This window comes from Muntiacus reevesi, chromosome 2 (genome assembly GCF_963930625.1).
Source record: "Muntiacus reevesi chromosome 2, mMunRee1.1, whole genome shotgun sequence".
NCBI lineage: Eukaryota > Metazoa > Chordata > Mammalia > Artiodactyla > Cervidae > Muntiacus > Muntiacus reevesi.
This window is the reverse complement of record NC_089250.1, coordinates 200127394-200150484: the sequence shown is the minus strand read 5'-3', so window position 1 is coordinate 200150484 and position 23091 is coordinate 200127394. Positions and strand designations below refer to the sequence as shown.

General features: G+C 45.8%; 1 protein-coding gene across 1 annotated transcript in view; it reads right to left on the bottom strand.

The window, feature by feature from the left end:
* The window catches only part of PRKCB (protein kinase C beta), a 221911-nt gene extending 213920 nt beyond the window's left edge, over positions 1-7991 (bottom strand). Inside the window, exon 1 of the mRNA XM_065919292.1 lies at positions 7967-7991. Coding sequence (XP_065775364.1) covers positions 7967-7991 — 25 coding nt within the window. The remainder of the gene's footprint in view (positions 1-7966) is intronic.
* Between the last annotated feature and the right edge of the window lie 15100 nt (positions 7992-23091).

Below are 23091 nucleotides of genomic sequence, written 5' to 3'. Positions count from 1 at the left end.
CTACAGACGCCAGGCTATGTGACTGAGTGAAGTCAGCCTGGTGTAATACAGCAGGGAAGGGTGGCTGGGATGAACTGGACAGCACATGCCCATCCCTGGGATACTCAACTCTGTCCAGCAATGGCCCTGGGAGCACTAGTCCAGTGTTGCCAGATGGGATTTTTTGAAAACTCCATGCCAACCATCCAAAGACATCAGAGTCCTGCCAGTTCACAATCTCTTTTTTAGCTAGTCTTCCTGATTTGATTATCACCTTGGTTACACATTATCTCTGAGCTCAAATATCCCCAGACACAGAATGGGGACAAGATCAGCTACTGGTTCGATCCCTGGATCAGGAAGATTGCCTGGAGGAGGGAATGGCAACCCACTCTAATATTCTTGCCTGGAGAGTCCCATGGACAGAGGAGCCTGGCAGGCTACCGTCCATGGGGTCGCAAAGAGTCAGACACGACTAAGTGACTGACACTTTCACTTTCACTTCATGTATAGTCATGAGGATGAAACCAGATTCCTGTGCTTGGCACATCAGATACCCCGTATCTGATTCTTAATAAAAATATGAATGAGCACATTGACAATGAATGAATAAATGAATGACTGGGCTTTTGGTCACCTCTCTCACTCAAGAAGTCACTCTCAACAGCTGAGTCAAGAGGAAGGCAGCTGTGGCAGGGGTGGTGGGTGGTTTGTGCACGTCTGTGGGCACGTCTGGTCCCAGCACAGTCAAGCTGTGTGAGCTCAGAGTCATCTCACAGGCCTGCCTGGCCGGCCTTGGGTGCGCAGTTAGGGTTTCTTTTTTAAACTGCTTTTCATGCTTAAGGCTTAAAATTTGAACATTACTGATGAGCATATGTTTGAGAGTCAAGGCTCTACCCCATTACCAGAGGGAACTACTCTTTTTCATTTCTTGTCTATCTTCTAGTGATATTCTCTGCAAGTGTGTGAGCACAGATAAGTCCCTGCCTAAATGTGCAGAATAATTCTCTACTTCCTCTTTGGTTTCATCTATGCCTCTTTAGTTTCATCCATACGATTACAAGACTACACGCTTGGTTCTCAGCCCGGGCTGCACGCTCAGTCACTTGGAGTTTTCAAAACAAAACAGGGCTCAAGTTCCACCTCCAGAGATTCTGGTTTATTGGGAGGAAGACTGGAGAAGTTGGGAGGGCTTCCCAGGTAGCCCTCGTGGTAACAAATCCACCTGCCAATGCAAGAGACGCGGGTTCAGTCCCTGGGTCGGGAAGATCCCCTGGCAGAGGAAATGGCAAACCACTCCAGTATTCTTGCCTGGAGAATTCCATGGACAGAGGAGCCCGGTGGGCTCCATGGGGAGTCCATGGGGTCGCAAAGAGTCAGACACGACTGAATGACTGAGCACACACAGACAGGTTGGGAACGGGTGATTCAAATGGTGCAGAGCACTGCTGATCTGCACACTCTCCTCATGCTTTTTCCCAAACTAACACATCTGGAGGCCCATGCCATCTCAACATGTAGACACTGACCTCATCCTGTCTCCACAACTGCATCTTACTCCATCATACGGGCTGCCGACCATTTACCCAGAGTTAAAGGGAATTCACAGAGTTCTAGTGATGGTGATTTCCTCCCGTAAGAGATGGAAGCAAGAGCAAACATCCTTTCTTTAGCAGCAGCCTGGAACTACACAGCAAGAGCCTTGCAGGGGTCAGCGACTGCAGGAAAGGAATGCTTTCGTTCACAGCATTACCAGACTTATTTAACTAAGCCAGACAAAGCAGTGCAGCCAACAAGAGGTAAAGGCTAGGACTCAGAAGTCAACAAACTTATGAGAAGAAAGTTCCCCCTCCCCCACTGCTACCACCTTCTGCTATAACCCTGGGGAGAAGGCGCCTGGGCAGGACAGCTGCTGGGAATATCCTGCTTGTTTGGATAACACATGGAGACTGCTCTTGACCCCATGGCCTCCCAGCTTTGATCATGCCTCAAAGGCGGGGGCAGCAAGGTAAAAAAGTCATGGCCTAAGAGGAAACATCAACATCCCTTGTTCACCAGACACATCCCGCCCTAGAGCTCTCACACCAGGAGGACCAGGAGAAGAGCTCGTCCCGAAACCAAGTGTAGTGAACATGCCCAACCAGCATCCATCCTCTCTGCTTCTATTTGGGGTATCAGACCCCCAGTTTCCATGAGTTGGCTAAGGATGCCCTCCCCTCTCCTGGATGCCAGGGGGACCCAGGACCCCAGCCACAGCATAGATTCAGGGATGGGCATGTATCTCAGTCACCCAGTGAGAATCAGCTTTAGGACTCTTGCTAGAATTTTTAGGAAAAAGGATTTATTTTCCAGGAGTACTGCTAAGTTGGGTGGGGAGTAAGTCTGCATTTGCCATCTTTGGGCTTCCCAGGTGGCTCAGTGGGTAAAGAATCCACCTGCAAAGCAGGAGACATAGGCAGATGTGAGTTCGATCCCCGGGTCAGGAAGATCTCCTGGAGGAGGGCATGGCAACCCACTCCAATATTCCTGCCTGGAGAATCCCTATGGCCAGAGGAGCCTGGCAGGCTACAGTCCACAGGATCGCAAAGAGTCAGACACGACTGGAGCAACGGAGCTCACATGTATGAATACTGCCATCTTTATTATCACAAAGGAAAAGCTTTTCTAAGAATGAAGCCAACAAGAAGAAAAGCAGAGCCAAGAGATATCTGACAACCACACAGGAGCACCTGGATCCAACCACGCCTGAAGGGAGAACCCCTCGACTTTTTTGTACATGTCAACAAATCCCTCTTTGTCTAAACCAACTTGAATTGGGTTTGTGGTTCTTGAGACCAAGAACTTACAACTAATAAACCAAGGATGAGAAGTTGGAGGGTGGGCAGTGAGGGCCCCTCTTTTCTCCTGTGTTTCATGTGTTCCTGTAGAATATCTCTTTTCTTTTTTATTTAGGGAGTTGATATTAAGAACACGCAGGTGGATCAGTCCATGTTGGTGAACTGAGGAAAGCTGTGATACAGGGTTTCACCCTCCCCTTATCCTCTAAATAGTGTTAGTTGCTCACTCTTGTCCGATACTTTACAATCCCACGAACTGTAGCCCATAAGACACCTCTGTCCATGGGATTTTCCAGAATACCAGAGTGGGTTGCCATGCCCTCCTCCAGGATATCTTCCCGACCCGGGGGTCGAACTCATGTCTGCCTGTGTCTCCTGCATTGCAGGCAGATCCTTTACCCACTGAGCCATCACGGAAGCCCATTATCCTCTAAATACCACAGTCCTACAAGGATGGCTGCACTTAGAAGTTTGCTCAGGTAAGAGAAAGTGCCGGAAGGTATAAGATTTGACAGGTCTCCTGTATCCACAGATGCCAGTTACTTGGGCTTCTTTTTAGTAAGTGCCTGTAGGATGGCCACACCCACCTCACTGATGCAACAGAGATTTACACCATCTGTCTACTACCAGCTCCTAGCCTTGCTCACGAAGGAGGGGCCATATAGCCACAAGGCCAAGTCTTTTCTTGACTGTCATGTCAAGAAATAACATGAGTCTTATCTGCCAAACTGAGCCTCCAGAGCTAGTGGCTAGAAGCCCAGAGATAAATTCATGTCAATCCCAGTCCCCATACTTACTCTAAAAAGCAAACAGAAACTTAATCCTCTAGCAGGCAAAACAGTAGCAACAGCTCTGCAAGAAGGCAGGGCCTGTTATGGGAACATCACAAATATCATCCAATCCAAGGCGGGGCTGTGGAGTTTATAGTGGGCATCTGTGGGTTTTGCCTGCACAGTAGCCACTCTCCCTTGTGGTAAGTGGCATCTTGACTTTCCTTTGGGAAACCAGCCTGGCTCCATGATGTCTAGTCTTGGTGGTGCTGTCAATCAAGGTGCCCAGCTCTCCCCCTGGCCAGGAGTGGCATGTGGCCCAAAATCAGCCAATCACACTCGTTCTCCTGGGAATTTGATTCTAGAATTAGTAGTACTGCCATAAGAAGGTGGCCCCTGAGTTCCTGCCACCTAGAGCCAAGAGCCACTCTGGACCCTGTTCTTTCTAAAGCTTGGTGGTGACATGAATGTAGAACTCCATACCTTTCCACTTGGTTTTTAAGACACCTACAGTCAATTGTTGCTTATAAAAAACCAAAAAACTCTGGCCAATTCAAAGACATCTGACCCACCTCTTTCTACAATGTCTCTGAGCTTCCCATTTCATTGCAGGACAAGGAGTACTCCACCTCCTAAGGACAATTCTGATACTAGAAAGTCCTTTAGACTGCACAGAACTCTGCTTCCCTGTAACCTCCCCATCCTGCCCTCCGTAGCAGCTTCTACCTTTCCCTGGCTCCTCCTCCTGTTCCTCCCCTCACCCCCCCCCCCCCCCGCCGCCCCCCTGCACCATTAAGCTACTGGAATTCCTCAAAGCTCAAAGCTCTATCCCAGGTACTGGTCCATTCCCTGTGAACACTCTCCCTGCAGGCCACCTTGTCAGTCTACAAACTTCATAAATTTGTTCTTGCTAATGGCTCCCAATTGAACCTCTCAGTCCAGAGCCCTCCCCTCCTTGCTAAGTACCACCATTTGGATCTCAAACTGAAAATGCTCCAAACCAAATCCTTGTTCTTCTGCCTCATTCCCTGTTGTTTGTTTTTTTTATAAAACAATTTATTAAACATGATGGAATATATACTTTAGAGGAAATGACAACTACATCCTAAAGTCTTAGAAAAATATGTAGTAGCCAGTTTTTAAAATTAATAGCAGTTACATTCCTTCTCCTTCACCCTGTTACTAGACAAGTTTGAATTCATATAAAGTAAGATATCCATAGAGACGAATTTCTCCCAAGCATACTGATATATTTTTCTTTACAACTTTAGCATAGGTAACAGTGAAGCTATATATATCCAAAAAACTAAGTCCCTTGTCTACATCCCTACTTTTTATTTATGCTTTTCCCGACTCTACAAAAGGGATCTGAATATTCAAATGTGTGCATGTTCAGTCCTGTCCGACTCTTCGGGACCCCAAGGACTGTAGGCCACCAGGCTCCTCTGTCCATGGGATTCTGCAGGCAAGAATACTGGAGTAGGTTGTCATTTCCTTCTCCAGGAGATCTTTACAACCCAGGGGAAAAACTGCATCTCTTGAGTCTCCTGCATTGACAGGCAGATTCTTTACCACTGTGTCACCTGGGAAGCTGAACATTCAACTAACTGTATACTATCTCATCAAAGACCTGGGGGAAGTAAAGAGGGAATTTTAGGAAAATGCTTGGTTTTTCAACTACTTTAGTCTCCATTTGCGTCCACCTTGTATCAGTTCCACACTAGAAACAAGTGTGTTGAGGAAACAGGGTTGTTACTGCTCTATTTCAGGGGTACGCTTGCAGTTCTTTACATTAGACACTTATAGCACTTCATCTCTGAACCCAATCTTAGAGAATTAACTAAACAGGATTTCCCCAGTGGTCCAGTGGCTAAGATTCCACATCCCAGTACAGGAAGCCCTGGTTCAAGCTTTGGTAGGGGAACTAGATCCCACATGCTTAAGAATTCGCATGGTGCAACAAAGACCCAGCGCACCCAAACAAATAAACAATAAAGATTTTAAAAAGAATTAGCTAAAGGCTATAAAATCAAGGTTTTTCAAATGTTCAGAAGTTCATCAGTGTTCACAGAAACAAAAAAAATTACGTTGATACTATCTGAATGTGGTGTTTATATTTTTGACACAGCGGGAAAATAATCAAGAGCTTTGGTTAGAATTTAAATGCCACTTAAACTTCTGCCTTACTTCTAATGTTTCCTCTCACTGACCCTGGAAGCCACCCTTGACTCCCCTCAGCATCACTACTCACTTCCAGTCACCAATTCTGTCCAATCTGACCCCAAATTATCACTCAAAACCAGCCTACTTCCCTCCGTGAAAAAAACAACCCCTGTCTATGTTCTCTGAAGCCGGCATCATTTTTCTCTGACATCTGTCATCCTTCAGATCGCACGTGAAATGTCATTTCCTCAGAGTCTTCCTGACCTGCTCTCCTAGGTTTAATATGCTTACTGTACAATCGCGTTTGAAACTTTCTAAGCCACTTAATTCTTTTCAATAATAAAATGAGGATTAGAAAGAGTACCTACTCAAAGACTACTGGTAGATTAAATGGAACAACATATTAAAAACTTGAACAGAAAAATTAAGCCTTAGTACCTGGCACATAGTAGGTTCATAATAAATATTAGTGGCTGCCATTATCATTGTTACTATCACTATTAATAATAATACCTTTCCCTCCCAGACTAACTCCATTCAAGCAGAGAAACCATATGCTTTATTCACCTCCGCACTCCTAGTGTGGGCTCATGAAAAAAGCTCAATAATATTTAACTGATTGACTGGTTAAGATTTGAAGCCAAAGACCATGCCCCCATCCCACCCATTTCCCCAGTCTGTCTCCTTCAGCAGACCAAACATTTTCATTTCCTTCCAGTATATTTGGGATATAGGACACAAGTTTCTCACCATCACCCTAGGTGCCTGAGACAAGTAAAGTCATAACAAAAATGCCACAGGATGGAGACTTTCCACTTGCTTTTCTTTTTATTTGAATAAGACCACTGAGGGTGGAAAATCTAAGTACAGAAAAAAACTGGAAGAAAACAAATGACATCTGAAATGTTGATGGTGGGAGTGATCTCTGGTTGTAAGGACTTTGAGGTCTTGATCTTCTTTTTATAATACTTTATTTCCCTAATATGTTTAAATGATAAAGCAAATGCAGAATTTAATCAACTTCATGAGGTTAGGGGCTTTTTCACTAGACAAAGAATTAAGCAAACTTATATTGAAGCTTAAATTATCACACAGAAATACATTTCCACTCATTTAAGTCCAATACCATGAAGCAAGAAATTACGGCCCCCAAATTTTCCCTGCCTTATCATGTGTTGTTGGGTCACTAAATAGTATCCGACTCTTTGCAACTCCATGGACTGTAGCCCACCAGGCTGCTCTGTCCATGGGATTTCCCAGTCAAGAATACTGGAGTGGGTTGCCATTTCCTTCTTCAGCAGATCTTCCTCACCCAGGGATCAAACCCAGGTCTCCAGAATTGGCAGGTGGATTCTTTACCAGTTAACCACCAGGGAAGCCCTATATACCGGCAACAAACATTTAAAAAATAAGTTACACAATAGTATCATTATACCTAGGGATACATCTAAAGAACTGTCTGAAATAAATCTGCACAGAAACTATAAAATATTGGGAGAAATTAATCCATATATACCATGTTCATGGATCAAAGGCTCAGTATTGTAAAGATGTCACTTGTTCTCAAACTGACCTATATATACCATGCAATCTCAGTCAGAATCTTAGTGCATTTTGCACACACAGTTGCATTTCACACACATTTGCACACATATTTGCATTTCACACACACTTGCATTTCACACACACATATGCACATGTGTGTGTGAAAATAAATATGCTGAGTCTAATATTTATATAGAAATGCAGAGAACCAAGGATGCCTGAGGAAGAAGAAAGCTTAAAGACTTAGAGCACCATATATCAAGTACTATTATAACTCTGCAATGATGAGACAGCCTGGTATGGTGCAAGGATAGACAAACAGACCAATTGAACAGAAGAGAGAATTCAGAAACAGGTCCATGAATATATGTGTTGTTGTTTAGTTGCTAATTCATGTCTGACTCTTTTGCGACCCCATGACTGTAGCCCACCAGGCTCCTCTGTCCATGGATTTCCCAGGCAAGGATACTGGAGTGGGTTGTCATTTCCCTCTCCAGGGGATCTTTCTGACCCAGGGATCAAACTGGGGTCTCCTGCACTGGCAGGGGAACTGTTTACTGTCTGAGCCACCAGAGATGCCTAGCAGATGTATTACACTCATGTAAACCCACAGTCAAGAGACAGAACATCTGAATCATCCCAAAAGTTCCTGTTTACAATTAAACCCCTCACCCCAGACGTTGCCCTTCACAGCCATCTATCTGCTCTCTGTTAGCACAGATTAATGGGACCACACAGTATAAACTATTTTGTGCCTGCCTTCTTTCACTCTGAATAATGTTTTGATTATTAATGATTAATAATGCAGTTGTCAATATCAGTAGTTAGTTCATTTTTATTCCTGAGTAATATTCTCTTACACAGCTATTCCCCAGTTTGTTTATTTGTTCATCTGTTGATTGCTGTTTGGGGATTTTTTTCCTCCAGCTTCTGGCTATTATGAATAAAACTGCTATAAATATTCATTTGCATGTCTTTGTGTGGGCATATAATTTAACCTATCTTGGTAAATACCTAAGAATGGAACTGCTGTGTCATATAGTAACTTGATGTTTAACTGTATAAGAAACCGCCACTTTTTCCAAAATGATTGTACCACTTTAATTTTTAGAATGAAAACAATTCAATACATTATTTTTTAATAGGTTTATAGGTCTCTTGGGGTCTCTGTGGGAAATAGAATTCACTCTAGATATTCAATTAAAACACTAGAAACTGTGGAAAATTGTTACCACAACCTAGGGCTTCAGGTATAATCTAAAGAAACAGGGTAACAAGAGTCCAGTGAGAGCTGAATCAAGGAAGAAGGACCACCGGCCAAGAGCTGTCACTGCAGGAGGAGGGCAGAGATGGAGGGAGGGAGATGAGCGTGGAAAGAACCCCAAACCTCCCGCATCCAGCCCTTTAGCCTCTGGCTTCCACCTCCCATTGGCCCAACTCGGGACAAAGGCTGTCAGCAGGAGAGCCCAGGAGATGCGGCCCACAGACGTCTACCTCCCCAGGCACAGGGCGGGGGAGAGAAGGGTGGACAACAGCGGCCCTAGAAAAAGGATCACTTGGAGAGTAATTAGACACTGTCTGTGCTCAGAAGAAGGGAGAAGAAGAACAAAGATTTGCAACGCTGCCAGAGGCCAACACTCACAAACCAACGGAACCACGCTATCATTACTGCTGTTATTACTACAACTGCAACAACCACCATGACTACTATTGCTACCACCAACAATTCTGCTAACAGTAACAACAACAGTACTGTACTGAGCGCTTACCATCTCCCAAGCACGGGCTGAGTGCTTATATGGTTATCTCATGTAACCCTCATGACAGCCATAGAAAGCAGGCCTATGATTTATCCCCACTTCACAGACAGAAAAAGGGAGACTTACTAGGCTTGGAAAACCTGCCCAAGGAACTCCAGAGGGTAGGTAAGCCCTAACCACTACTCCATACTGCGTCCCTCCGAGGAGAGCCCAAAGACTCGGGCACCACTGCTCACCCTGGGGTGAGTGGCATGGACAAGATCCTCACCGCCTGAGTCTCCCCATTTGTGGAAGGAGGTCTGCTGATCCCCCTAGGACTGTCTGAGCACTGAACATAGCAGGGCAGTTCCACCAAACTGTCTTGAGTCCCAGGGACCCTGGGACACCATGATCTCTAACCCCATAAGGGCCGTAACGATTCTTTTCAAATGAAGAAACAGTGGTTCCGAAAGACTCCTGGAATCTTTTTATTAATTTATTTTATTTTAATTGGAGGATAATTGCTTTATAATGCTATGTTGGTGTCTGCCATACAACAAAGCGAATCAGTCATGACTATATGTATATACCCTTCCTCTTGAAGCTCCCTCCCACCCCCCAACCCATCCCTCTAGGATGTCACAGAGCACGAGAATCTTAAAGCCACTTGCCAAAGACTAAAGAGCTAGTAAGAGGCACAGAGAGCTTCCCAGGCGGCGCTAAAGGTAAAGAACCCACCTGCCAATGCAGGAGACATGGGTTCAATCCCTGGGTCAGGAAGATCCCCTGGAGGAGGGCATAGCAACTCACTCCAGTATTCTTGCCTGGAGAATCCCATGGACAGAGGAGACTGGTGGGCTACAGTTTGTAGGGTCGCAAAGAGTCGGACACGACCAAAACAACTTAGCATGCATGCAAGAGGCAAAGAAGGGACTGAAACCCAGGTCTACCTGTTCCCAAAGTCATTCCCTACCCTTCAGGAAAGAACAGGGAGGGTAAATAAAACATGACATTTCTAACACAGTGTGTAAACAGTGAGGGTTTGGCGCCTTCACGCTTAGATGCACGTATTCGCTGCACACCAGGAGACTCCAGTGTGGTTTTGGGCTTTGCATCAGCAGCAAAGCTTTGGGGGTAGCCGGTGCTCACGGGCTTCCCTCCATCACCAGCTGCTTCACCTGCAGCGCCCTGTGGCCCAGAGCCTGGAGTTGCCCAGGGCAACCACCCACTCATTCTGGCATCGTTTCCTGATCTTTCGGAGTGTATTTATGGGGGGGGGGGAATGTCAGCGGGTGTTTCTACCCTTTGGTGCCTTCTTAGAGATGACGTTAGCCTTTGGCACCTCCGCTGATTTCCCAAGAAATCCAACGAGGGCTAAATACAAACGCGCAAGCTGCTGCAGTCTGGAAACTCAGCATTCTTGTCATGTCTTAATACCCTGTCAGCTGAGCAACACTCATCCTCCATGCACTTTGAAATCTCTTTTGCTTTACATTCTGCCAAAAGGTTCCGATGTTTCCGTACTGGCATTGACATGATGGAGAAAGGAACATGTGAGGCATGAAGGCTTCAAAAATAGCCTGGAACTTTTCAAGGAAGGGGCTCGTAGTGGGATGACAGGCAAGCTTTTCTGCATAACAAAGCACCGTGTCCCCAGAGTCAGGCACAAGCCCACCCTCCCCCACGTACACACACACACACCCATCAATCACTCCCTGAAATATCATATCTGTGGGAGGACGAGAGGATTAATGGTATGATCAATGAAGCTCCCAGGAGAGTTGGTGGATGGACTCCATGCAGTGGGAAATTCTCTAATGATAACAGGTCAGTTTTGCTTAACGCACAGTAGGTAGGGGTTCCCAGGAGGCACTGGTGGTAATGAACCCATCTGCCAATGCAGGAGACCTAAGAGACTCAGGTTCGATCTCTGGGTCAAGAAGATCCCCTGGAGGAGGGCATAGCAACTCCAGTATTTTTGCCTAGATATCTTCCCATGGACAGAGGAGCCTGCCAAACTACAGTCTATAGGGTCGCAAACAGTCAAACAGGATTGAAGTAACTTAGCACGCACGTACTCAGCCCACAGTGATGGTGATGGTGGTGATGATGGTGATCGCGGCGATGACAGAAAAGTAGAGGGGGGAGGAGGCGGGGAAGATAGCAACAGCAGCAATAGCTACTATCTATTGTTGTCCATTATGTTCCAGGCACTGCTTTAAACTCTTTACATTTAATCCTCACAACTCTGATTCAGGAATTACCAACAGCCCCACTTCACAGATGAAAAAAAATGGGCCTTGAGAAGCTAAGAAATCTGACAGCAAGTGACAGTCGGGCTAGAACCTAGACTATCTGGCTCCAGAGTCTTAATTCTTAACTGCTATCTTCCACCTCACATGCTCCCCCAAAGAAGCCATCATCCCAGGCTCTCATTACAGGGGATGGAGGGGAAGATTTCTTCATCCTAAAACTGTAGGACAAGACAACACACAGAACACTTCTCTCTGGGCCCTCAGTCCCTAGGAAGGCCTTGCGACCCACAGAGATTCTCAGCATTTACTGGGCAGGCACCCTGAGGGAGTATTTTCACCCCAAGAACACTCCGAGGTAGGCAGTCATATTATCCTCCACTTTCAAAGTTAGGAAACTGAGGATCAGTGAGCCCGTTTTCCTTGCTTCTCTCCCAGATCCAACCTCCACCTGCCTCTGCCGCGACCCGAGCCCTGGGAGGCTGACCCCTACAGAATGAATCATCCAGGCCCCTTGCCTCCTGGTTTCCAGCTGGCCTCAGACAGGTGGAAACAACAGGTGACTGGAGAGGAGGAGAGAGGCTAGGTACTTCCCCCACTTCCTCCTTGAATTGATGGTACCACTGGGAAGCAGTTATGTCCCTTCAGGACCCCCACTGTGCCAACAATCCCTTCTGCCTCAGGCTCCAGGGTCCCCACAAGTTATCTCCATGTGTTTCTTCCTCCCCGTTGTTGGTGTTCAGTTGCTAAGTCGTGTCTGACTCTTTGAGACCCCATGGACTGCAGCACGTCAGCTTCCTCAGTCTTCCACCATCTCCCAGAGTTTGCTCAAATTCATGCCCACTGAGTCAGTGATGCTATCTAACCATCTCATCCTCTGTCACCCCCTTCTCCTTTTATCCTCAATCTTTCCCAGCATCAGGGTCTTTCCCAACCAGTCAGCTATGCGCATCAGGTGGCCAAAGTATTGGGGCTTCAGCACCAGTCCTTCCAATGAACATACAAGGTTGATTACCCTTAGGACTGACTGGTTTGATCTTCTTGCAGTCCAAGGGATTCTCAAGAGTCTTCTCCAGAGTCTTCCCCCCTAAGGTGTTAAAGAACCCCTTCATTGAAGGCCTCTGGGGGATCTCAGTTTCCTGCTGGGATCCTGACAGGTACCATCATAGAGGCAGAAGAAATTGTCCAGAGTCACACAGATAGTAAAAGGCAGATCAGGCTCATTCTAAGCCTAGAGTCTACCATCTCAAGCACTCTGTCATATGGCCTCCACAGAGCAGGGGCCACCAGCTCTAAGACCTACGAAGGTAAGGACAGAAGCTAAATGAGTCAAGCAAGTGGGTGAAGCACAACGGCAGGAGGTGGGGGACAGAGGCAAACCAGACAGTCCATGCCCCACTTAGGGGTAACCACCTATAAAAGCGAGCCTCGCAGCGCCGTGCTCCCCGAACACAAAGCACCTCCATAAGCATGTCTCACATTTTCCCAGGAATCTCACCACTCTCTCCAAACCCTCCTGCTGTTAGGAACTGCTCCTGGTACCATCTTCAAGTTCTTTCCTCCTCAATCCTATTCCCCATCCTTCCCGCACAGGCTTTTAGATCAGTTCTCCACTTTAACAAAGACTCAGGGAACAAACATAATTAATTCTCTGGCTTCAAAGGTTGCTTCCTGGACCCAGTGCATTTTCTCCACGTTGCCACGGTCACCGCCCTCTTCCCCCCACCGGTAACTACGGACGCTGCTTCTGTCCTCTTGATATAGGCTGTATGGGGGCTGGGAACAGGAAGGATGAGAGAAAGAATAGTCACACTCGCTGCCTGCAGTCTGCAGCATCATCTGTGCCGTGGGCAGAAACGCCACGGGAACCTCCCTGCAGGATGGGGAGGAGACGCCCTCTGCCCCGATGACCTTGACCTCAGCCCGGCTGCTGGTGTGCCAAGTAGAGACTTCCCTCCTCCCAGAGCCATCTGGGGATCCCAGTTTAGCCCACACTGGTGGCTCAGACGGTAAAGAATCCGCCTGCCATGCGGGAGACCTGGGTTCAATCCCTGGGTTGGGAAGATTCCCCCGGAGGAGGGCATGGCAACCCACTCCAGTATCCTTGCCTGGGGATGCCCCATGAACAGAGGAGACTGGCAGGCTACAGTGGGCTATCGTTCATGGGGTTACAAAGAATCAGATATAACTGAATGATGAAGCATAGCACAGGGCTTCACAAAATAATATATAACCACAGCCAGTGCTTAAAACCATTGATGGTTATAGTTGGTGGTGGTTTTTAATTTTTTGAAGTATAACTGATTAACAATGTTGTGTTCATTTCCGCTGTATGGCCAAGTGAGTCAGTTATGTATATTCTCTTTCATATTTTTTTCCATTACAGTTTATCATAGGAGTGACAACAGTCCATTGTGCTCTACAGTAGAACACGCTGTAAATACTAGTTTGCATCTGCTAACCTCAAACTCCCTCATGGTTTTTAAAAAATCCAGATTTCTGGCTTTTCTTTCCAAAAAGCAGAAGTAATGGTAATGGTGGGCCCACATTCTTGTGTGGTGACAAAGCCATTGAACCCGAGTCCGCTAACACGTAAACTACAAGAGGGCAGAGAGTTCTGTCTGGTTTATTCTCTGTCTCCACACCTAGAACAGTGCTTGGCACATGGAAGATACTCAGTAGACAAGTGTTGAAAACAAGAATAATTGCTCCCCCTCCCAGACCACCCTGGACTCTCCACTTCACAGCAATCCCCACCCAGCTCAACTCGCTCAGTTAACTTTCCTTCCAGACCCCTGCAGATGATTGAGTATGAGATTGCCCCAACTCACAGCATGGGATTTAAAGCCAGGCAAGACACAGTCCTTGCTCATCGGAAGGAAAAGTTTAGGGGACAGGATTATCATCATCCCTTACAGAGTGGGTATGAGGTGCCAATAAAGCAGGCTGAGTGCCAAAGAATTGATGTTTTCAAACTGTGGTACCGGAGGAGACTTCTGAGAGTCCCTCGGACAGCAAGGAGATCAAACCAGTCAATTCTAAAGGAAATCAACCCTGAACATTGATTGGAAAGACTGATGCTGAAGCTGAAGCTCCAACCCTTTGGCCACCTGATGTGAAGAGTCAACTCACTGGAAAAGACCTTGATGCTGTGAAAGATTGAAGGCGGGAGGAGAAGCGGGTGACAGAGGATGAGATTGTTGGATGGCATCACCGATTCAATGGACACGAACTTGGGCAAACTCTGGGAGATGGTGAGGGACAGGGAAGCCTGGCGTGCTGCTGTCCATGGGGTTGGGAAGAGTCGGACACACTTTGGCGACTGAACAGTGACAACACTAGATGCCAAGCACATATTGGCTCCCTTAATCCTCACAACAGCCATGTGGTAGGTCCTACTATTATACCTGCTGTGCAGGAAAAGAAGGTGAACTCAGGAAGAGAAAGCAACTTAACCGAGATCACACAAGATCAGGCAAGGAGGGCAGGATTCAAACCCAGGCAGGCGAGCCCCAGAGCACATGATCAACAACCCTGCAATGAAAAGGGAACATCCAGGCCACAGAGATGTTGAGAAGGGAACATCCAGACCACAGAGACCCCTTGCCTTAGTCCTCAGAGCCCTAATGAAGCCACTGCCCAGCAGAGATGGAATTCTGGGACTTCATGGCTGGAAGCAGTGATGCTCTGGATTCATTTAATGCATCTTTGACTCAATTCAATGGGGAAGCCACTGTGAGCAGATGTTCTACCAGGAGCCATCTGAGAAGATGTTTAAGGCACACAGTTTCACGTGGTCTCTGGCATCTCAGCTGAAGATAGCCCCATGGTCCTCTGAGTTTCGCTCTAAGAAAAACATCAAATCACAGATGGTCTTTCCTCAAACCGCAGGAGCTGCAGTGGCCAAGAGGGAGATCACTGCAACTTGGCCGACCTACTTGGACCCAAGGGCCTCAGCAGGAGCGAGGAAGCATCCGGTCCAAGAGCACCACAGAGCAGCTGAGGCTAGCAGCTGGAGATGAAGACACGCACAACTAAACAACCATCTGGCTGCAGCAGGGGGTGGCGCGGCCCCGTTCTGCATCTGTGCGGCTTCCAGGGGGGGGCGGAGTGGTGGCGGGGAAGGTTCAGGAAACACATAGACAACTCAGCTAAAACCCCAGCTTACACATTCAGCAGCACGTCATTCTGACAAGGCAACTCCCCTCTTGAAGGGCCTCTGTTTTCTCCTCTGTACAATGGAGCTGATCAGATTTTTGTATCTGTTCGTAAAGACATTATAGGGCCCAGTGGTAAAGAACTTGCCTGCCAATGCAGGAGACCTAAGAGATGTGGATTCGATCTCTGGGTCAGGAAGAACCCCTAGAGGAGGTCATGGCAACCCACTCCAGTATTCTTGCCTGGAGAATCCCATGGACAGAGGAGCCTGGCAGGCTACAGTCCATGGGGTCGCAAAGAGTCGGACATGACTGAAGCAACTTAGCACGCACATAAAGTTCATTTACACATTTACTTATCCATTCATTGTTCATCAAACATGCACTAAATGTCTACTGTGTGCTAGGCACTGCCCCAGATATAAGGGTAAATGACAAGTGAGACGGATAAAATCTTTGTCCTCCTGGAAGGTGCTGTATAGAACTACAGTCCCGTTTCCCCATCTCTGAGATGGAGAGAATAGTGACTTTGAAAGATTATCTAGGGAACTAAAGTTATTTTTATATAAGTAAAAAAATAGCACACATTTCCTTATCAAGCACAAGGCCAGAGGTCAGGAAACCTTTTCTTCAAGGCTAAGAGAGTAAATCTTTTAGTCTCCACAGGCTCCTCGGTCTCAGCCGCTACTACTCAAATCTTCCTTGTAGCCCAAACAAGGAGCCACAGACAACATGTGAACTAACAGACACGGCTATGTGCCCCGAAAATTCTGTTTACAAATTGAGCCAGTAGATCCATGAGCCAAAGTCTACCGACTCCTGCTCTAGACCAGTCCTGCCCAGGAGGACTTCCTGCAATGAGAGAAATGTTCTCTATATGCACTGTCCACTTGGAAGGTGGATATTGTGACTGACAATATTGTGTCAGCAAAGACATCACTTTGCTGACAAAGGTCCATCTAGTCAAAGCTATGGTTTTTCCAGTAGTCACTTATGGATGTGAGAGTTGGACCATCAAGAGGGCTGAGCACTGAGGAATTGATGTTTTCAAACTGTGATGCTGGAGAAGACTCTTGAGAGTAACTTGGACTACAAGGAGGTCAAACCAGTCAATCCTAAAGGAAAATCAACCCTGAATATTCATTCGAAGGACTGATGCTCAAGCTCAAGCTCAAGCTCCCATACTTTGGCCACCTGATGCAAAGAGCCGACTCATGGAAAAGACCCTGATGCTGGGAAAGACTGAGGGCAGGAGGAGAAGGGGACGACAGAGGATGAGATGGTTGGATGGCATCACTGACTCAATGGACATGGGTTTGGGTAAAGTCCGGGAGATAGTGAAGGACAGGGAAGCCTGGCGTGCTGCAGTCCACGGGGTCTTAAAGAGTCAGACACGACTTAGTGACTGAATAACAACAATTGTGACTGAGAAACTAAATTTTTTCATTTTATTTAACTTTCATTAAGATTTAAGTAACCGCATGTGGCTTGTGGCTACCATAATCCACAGCACAGAGAGACATGCCTTCTAAGGCATTTAATCCTCCCGGCAGCCCTAAAGTCCTCGAAATGTCAGCATGCTGTCACAAGCACACCCTCAATAAACCCTGGAGAGGGTTTACTATAATGACAACAGTGATGCGGGAAGTTCTCAAACAGAGAGTCAAGTCCAAGGATGACCCATTCCCGTGGCTGGCCAGAGGGAGAAACATTGTGTAGAGATCAACAACAACTAATTGAGACAAAATGAGTCAAGGGGACCGCCTCACGCGGCCGCCCCAGGGAACCCTTGGAAGTCCTCGGAAACATACCCCTCACCAACCTTAATAAGCCTCTTCCCCAGGAGGGGCAAGGCCACCCTCCTTAGATCAAACAGGCCAACAAGTGCTGGCGACACTCCACCAACCTGGACACCCCAGCGACATCAGAGAAGACCACCTCCCATCAGAAGGGCAGGGGCCTCCACCCCCTAAATGAGACTCCCCCGGCCCCTGTCAAGGAGAGTAACGAGACGGCTGCTACTCACTGATGTGCCGCAAAGCAGGCATCCCAGCCTCTCCCTCTCTGCCCTGAATTTTCAAAATGCAAATTTCAACTCTCCATGAGCCTGCGAAGTTTCAGTTTCTGCCCCAGGCTAATAAGAGCTGCCACTTGTTGAGAGTATATTATGTCCTCAGCACTGTTCCTGCTGCTGAGTCGCTTCAGTCCTGTCTGACTCTTCGCGACCCATTAGCCCACCAGGCTCCTCTGTCCATGGGATTCTCCAGGCAAGAATATTGGAGGGGTTGCCATGCCCTCCTCCAGGGATATTTCCAAACCAGGGATCGAACCCGGGTCTCTTATGTTCCCCTGCATTGACAAGTGGGTTCTTTACCACTAGCACCACCTGGAAGCCCACGGAGACACTGGAAGTGCCTAAAAGTGAGTAATCAAAAAAAAAAAAAGAACAGGAAGAAAAATCAGTGAATGAGAAAGAAAAGGAGACAGCAGAGGAAGAAAGAGAATCATACCAGGCATCACAGAAACTGCAAAGGGGAAGAATTTTAAGAAGGGACAGACATCAGTCATGTCAAATGCCACAGGGAAGATGAAGACATAAAAGGCTATTGAAGTTAGGATCCTTGGCCACGTTTTGGGACACCCCAGAAGCAGATCCTAAGATGCTGCCTGAAGGACAAGCAGTTCCTCTGAGAAGTGATTCCCAGGAGTACCAGTACGGAGCGGGGAAGTGAGCCGGGGAGGGAAGGTCGCCTAAAAAGGATGCATTTTCAAGCTCATTACCACTTTGGGCAACTAGATCCTCGTCCTGCTGGGGAACTCTAGGAATCACAAGCCTCAGAAGTATTTCTCCCTCAGGCTCATCAGTTACTGTTGGGAACTGCTCCTGGGGGAGGCGTCACACTTTGCCTGTCCAGCCTAACATGCAAGTAGACAGAATGAGCCAATGTCCAGAGCAAGCCCTCAGACAAACAGATGCAGGCACTGCCAGGCGGGAGTCAGGCAAGAATGCAATGATATGGATGGGGGAGGGACATGAGCAACCCCCGGCAGTGTCTGCCACGGCATGTTGCCAGTTTCTCTGCACCTCAGTGTCCTCATCTGTAAAATGGGGGGAATATCACCCAGAACTGCTGTGAAGATTAAATGAGGATAAATCCATACTTAGCCCAGCACCTGGGAGATGGTGCTAATAAACACATGCTGATATTTTTACTTGGGGTGACCTCTGGGGAAGTGGTTTCTATGCAGGGTTATGGAAAGGGAGACAACAAGGGGCAGCAGAGAATGCAGACTGCTAATTTGAGGCGGCATCAAACCCAGGAGGCTCTGACTGGATAAATAATAATTGCTAATATTCTATTTAAACAGCAAGCAAACTTGTGCCTATTTGTGTTCAAAAGTTCTCGATTTAGCAAGAAGGCTTTCCTGCTAGGCTCTGCCTGTCCACCCATCCCTTTGGAAAACATCACTCACTCCCACTATTGGAAGCAAAACAGCAACAGTACATTCACTCAGTATTTTTTTGGGGGGGGTCCTATTCCGAAGATGCATTAGTGAAAGGTTTTAGAAGATCAAATAGAGAGGGACAAAGAGAGATTCAAAAATTGCCCCCACGGTGTCAGCTTCTCAACAGTTAGAGCTCCTTTTTTGGCCGGGGTTGATTCTAAAAGCAAAATGGAAAGTGTCCAGGCACATAATGATGAATCACCATAACACCTCTCATATGCACACAGCTCACCAGGGTTTTCAGCATACTGTTTCCTTTATCCTTGACATGATCCACAGGGGGTAAGTAATGTATCTAAGTGTTTATTTTGTAATTATTCTAACAAACATTTATATAACACTGACAATGAGCCAGACAGTCTTTAATTGTTTTATAAATATCAATTTGTTTAATCCTGGTAAGAACTATATTAGCTTCCATTATTATCCTCATTTTGCAAATGACGAAAATAAGGCACAGAGATGCTAAGTAATTTGCACACAGGCGTAATCGGCAAAACTAGGAGCTGAATGACGGACGGCAGTCTGGATCCAGCGGTCTGGCTCTGAACCACCACTGTTACCCCTAAGGCAATGAATGAACTTGAGCTCTCCCTAAACCCTGGCACGAAGGCATCGGTAAGGAGCCACTTAAAGTAACAAAGAAAGAGAAAGAGAAAGAACCATCACCAATAGCTAACATTTATCGAGCATTTCCTAAATGCCAAGTGCTACACTCAGCAATAATCACAACAATATTCAGAGCAGTGCAAGGAGGTAGGACTATTCTGAACGTGAAAGTAGTCGCGCAGTTGTGTTCAATTCTTTGCAATACCACGAACTGAAGCCTGCCCTGCTCCTCTGTCAATGGAATTCTCCAGGCATGAATACTCGGGTGGGTAGCCTTTCCCTTTTCCAAGGGATCCTCCCCACCCAGGGATCGAACCCAGGTCTCCTGCATTGCAGGCAGATTCTTGACCAACTGTGCCACTAGGGAAGCCAGGACCATTTTATCCCCGTTTTACAGATGAGGAAATGGAGGTTTAGAACTTTTTATAAGGTCATTCATCTCAAGAGTGGGAAAGCAAGCACTGGAAGCCACATCTGCCTGCCTCCTTCTAACTGTACTTCTAACTTTAAGATCAGTGAGCCCTGCAGGTACATAATAAAGGAGCTAGGAGTTGAAGGAGAGTGGGTCCATCAACCACCGTTCCCCGGTGATAGCCAGACACTGTGTCCGACTCTTTATAACCTTTTGGACTGTAGCCCACGAGACTCTTCTATCGATGGGATTTTCCAGCAAGAGTACTGGAGTGGACTGCCATTTTCACCTCCAGGGAATCGAATTCTTTACCCCCTGATCCATTGGGGGAGTCCTTACAATGAGGAAAGTTTAATACAAAGAAGTGTCTTCAGGGCTGATTCAGAGGATGGTACAAATACTGTGGTGCATGGTGGGGAGAGGGGGTTTGCTAAAAACTCCAGGAACAGCCTGAGAGACCCAGACTTCACGAAGGACAGGGAGACTGAGGTTTCAAGTAGGACCAGGCACGAAGGGAAAGGAGCTCTGTGTTCCCTGAGAACTAGAATGCGTGGCTGAAGCTTTGTTTTGATGGAGTGTTTTTGTCTCCTCTCTCCTGGGACAACTGAGGCTTTGGGTGGGTACTCAACTTGTTCAAAACAATAAAAAATAAAAGAAACAGAAAACATTTCCTTCCTTTTTCTTTACTTTTTCAGAGCTTACTAGGTTTAGGGGGGCACACAGTTTCTAGTTTATCATCCAACTCTACTTAGAATAAGAACCACAGACTTTCAACCCCTGACCAGTATCCCCTGGACACGTGTATGTCCTAAAACTTTTTTCTTTTAAAAAAATATGCAAATGTTTATAGCAGCTTTTTGAGGTAGTTGATTTATAATATTAAGGTAGTTTCAGGTGTGCAACACAGTGGTTCAAAAATTTTACAGATTATTCTCCATTTAAAGTTATTATAAAATGTTGTCTATCTTCCCTGTGCTGTACAATATATCCTTGTAGCTTATTTATTTCATACATAGCAATCTGTACCTCTTAATCATTACTTCTCCCACTTTCCTTCTTTCCAACTGGTAACAACTAGTTTGTTCTCTATGTCTCTGAGTCTGCTTCTCTTTTATTACATTCACTACTTTATTGCATTTTTTAGATTCCACATATAACTGATTAACATACAGCATTTGACTTTCCCTGTATGACTTATTTCACTAAGCACAGTGCCCTCCAGGTTCATCCACATCGTAGTAAATTGCAGCATTTCATTTTTTTTTTTACATCTGAGTAGTATTCTACTCTTATGGATACCACATCTTCTTTATCCACTCATCCATTGATGGATACTTGGGGTGCTTCCGGATCTTGGCAATTGTACATAATGTAAATAATCACATTAACATAAACACTGGGGTGCATGCTGCTGTTCAGTCACTAAGCCATGTCCGACTCTGCAACCCCATGAACTGCAGCACGCCAGGCTTCCCGCTCCTTCACTAAATTTCAGAGTCTGCTCAGACTCATGTCCATTGAGTTAGTGACGACATCCCACCATATGTCACCCCCTTCTGCTCTTGCCCTCAATTAGTGTTTAAAAACTTAACTTCAACTTTATTCATACTGGACTCCATTGTACATTATCTACTGGGTCTATTTTCAATAGTATCTCTTAATTTAATAAGCAATTCATGAATACATTCTCCTTCCAAAAGCTTACATCATTTTTACAAAATCAAAAATTAGTTTTCTAATCTTTTTCTTTATGGCTTCTGGGTTTCCCCCACTCAGGCTTACCTGTATATGCTCCTAAAATTTCCTATAATATTCTTTATATTATTTGTACTTTAAAATCATTACTCTGTCTATAATTTACTCCACCCATAATTTCCTTTTTTTATAAGATGTGAGTTAGGAGTCAAATTTGGCATGCTTCCATGTGGCCATCCAATTACACGGCACCATTTATTAAATAAACCATTCCTTTCCCATTGATCAAAATGTCACCTTTTAATACATTAAGCTCCCATGTTTCCCAAGACCTTTCAGTCCTTTTGGGACGCTCACATCTTATGCCACAGCTGGAAGAATTTTCAGTAATTATTTGAAAAGTGTTTCATGGCTTAACAATAGGTATTTTATCTTTTAAAAGACATTTCTTAGAGGCACTTTCACACACTGCCAGTGGGCGCATAAATTGGCACAACCTTTTGGAGTGCAATTTAGCAATATCTACTACAAGTGAAAGTGTTCACATCCTTTGCCCTAAAAATTCTATTTCAAAGATTATTCTACAGAAATAGTCACTGAAGTGACCAAGAATGTTCACAGATGCATGCTCAAAAAGAGAGAAATTGGATCCAATCCAAATGCCCATCAGTAGAATATTGGTCAAATTATAAAATAAATACCTAAGATGGTAGTCATCCTAATATGAAATACTATATCACCATTTAATAAAGTTGAAAGTGAAAATTAGTCACTTAGTTTTGTGTGACTCTTTGTGACCCTATCGACTGTAGCCCACCAGGCTCCTCTGTCCATGGGATTCTCCAGGCAAGAATACTAGAGTGGGTTGTCATTTCCTTCTCCAGGGGATCTTCCCAACCCAGGGATCAAACCCAGGTCTCCCACATTGCAGGTGGATTCTTTACCATCTGAGCCAACAGGGAAGCATCATTTAATAAGGTAGATCTAAATAAGGTATTCATATAGGAAAAAGTCCAAGATTTAACAGCCCCCCATAAAAAAGGTAGGCTGTAAAAGTTGCATATAGGATATGTTTTCATTTTTGTTAATTAGTAATATATGTTTATATTTACAAGTAAAACATTTCTCAGGATAATACAGCTAAAGGTTAAGTCTGCAGGCTCTATAAGGTAGGAACTTTCTATCTAGGCTACATAGTTATACACTGTTACATTCTTTTACAATAAGTGTGTCTTCAGTGACCAAAAATGCAGAGATAACTAAAAAACACAGACAGAAATGCAGACCACAGCCTACGAATGAGTGAGTACAAAGTAGTCCCATCTGCTGAATGAGGATCCCACGGCACCAGAGGTTAGTGTGGGACACAACTCAAATTCAAAGGAAAAGTCCTTTCGGCTCTGCCAAGCAGAGGCCACCCCAACCC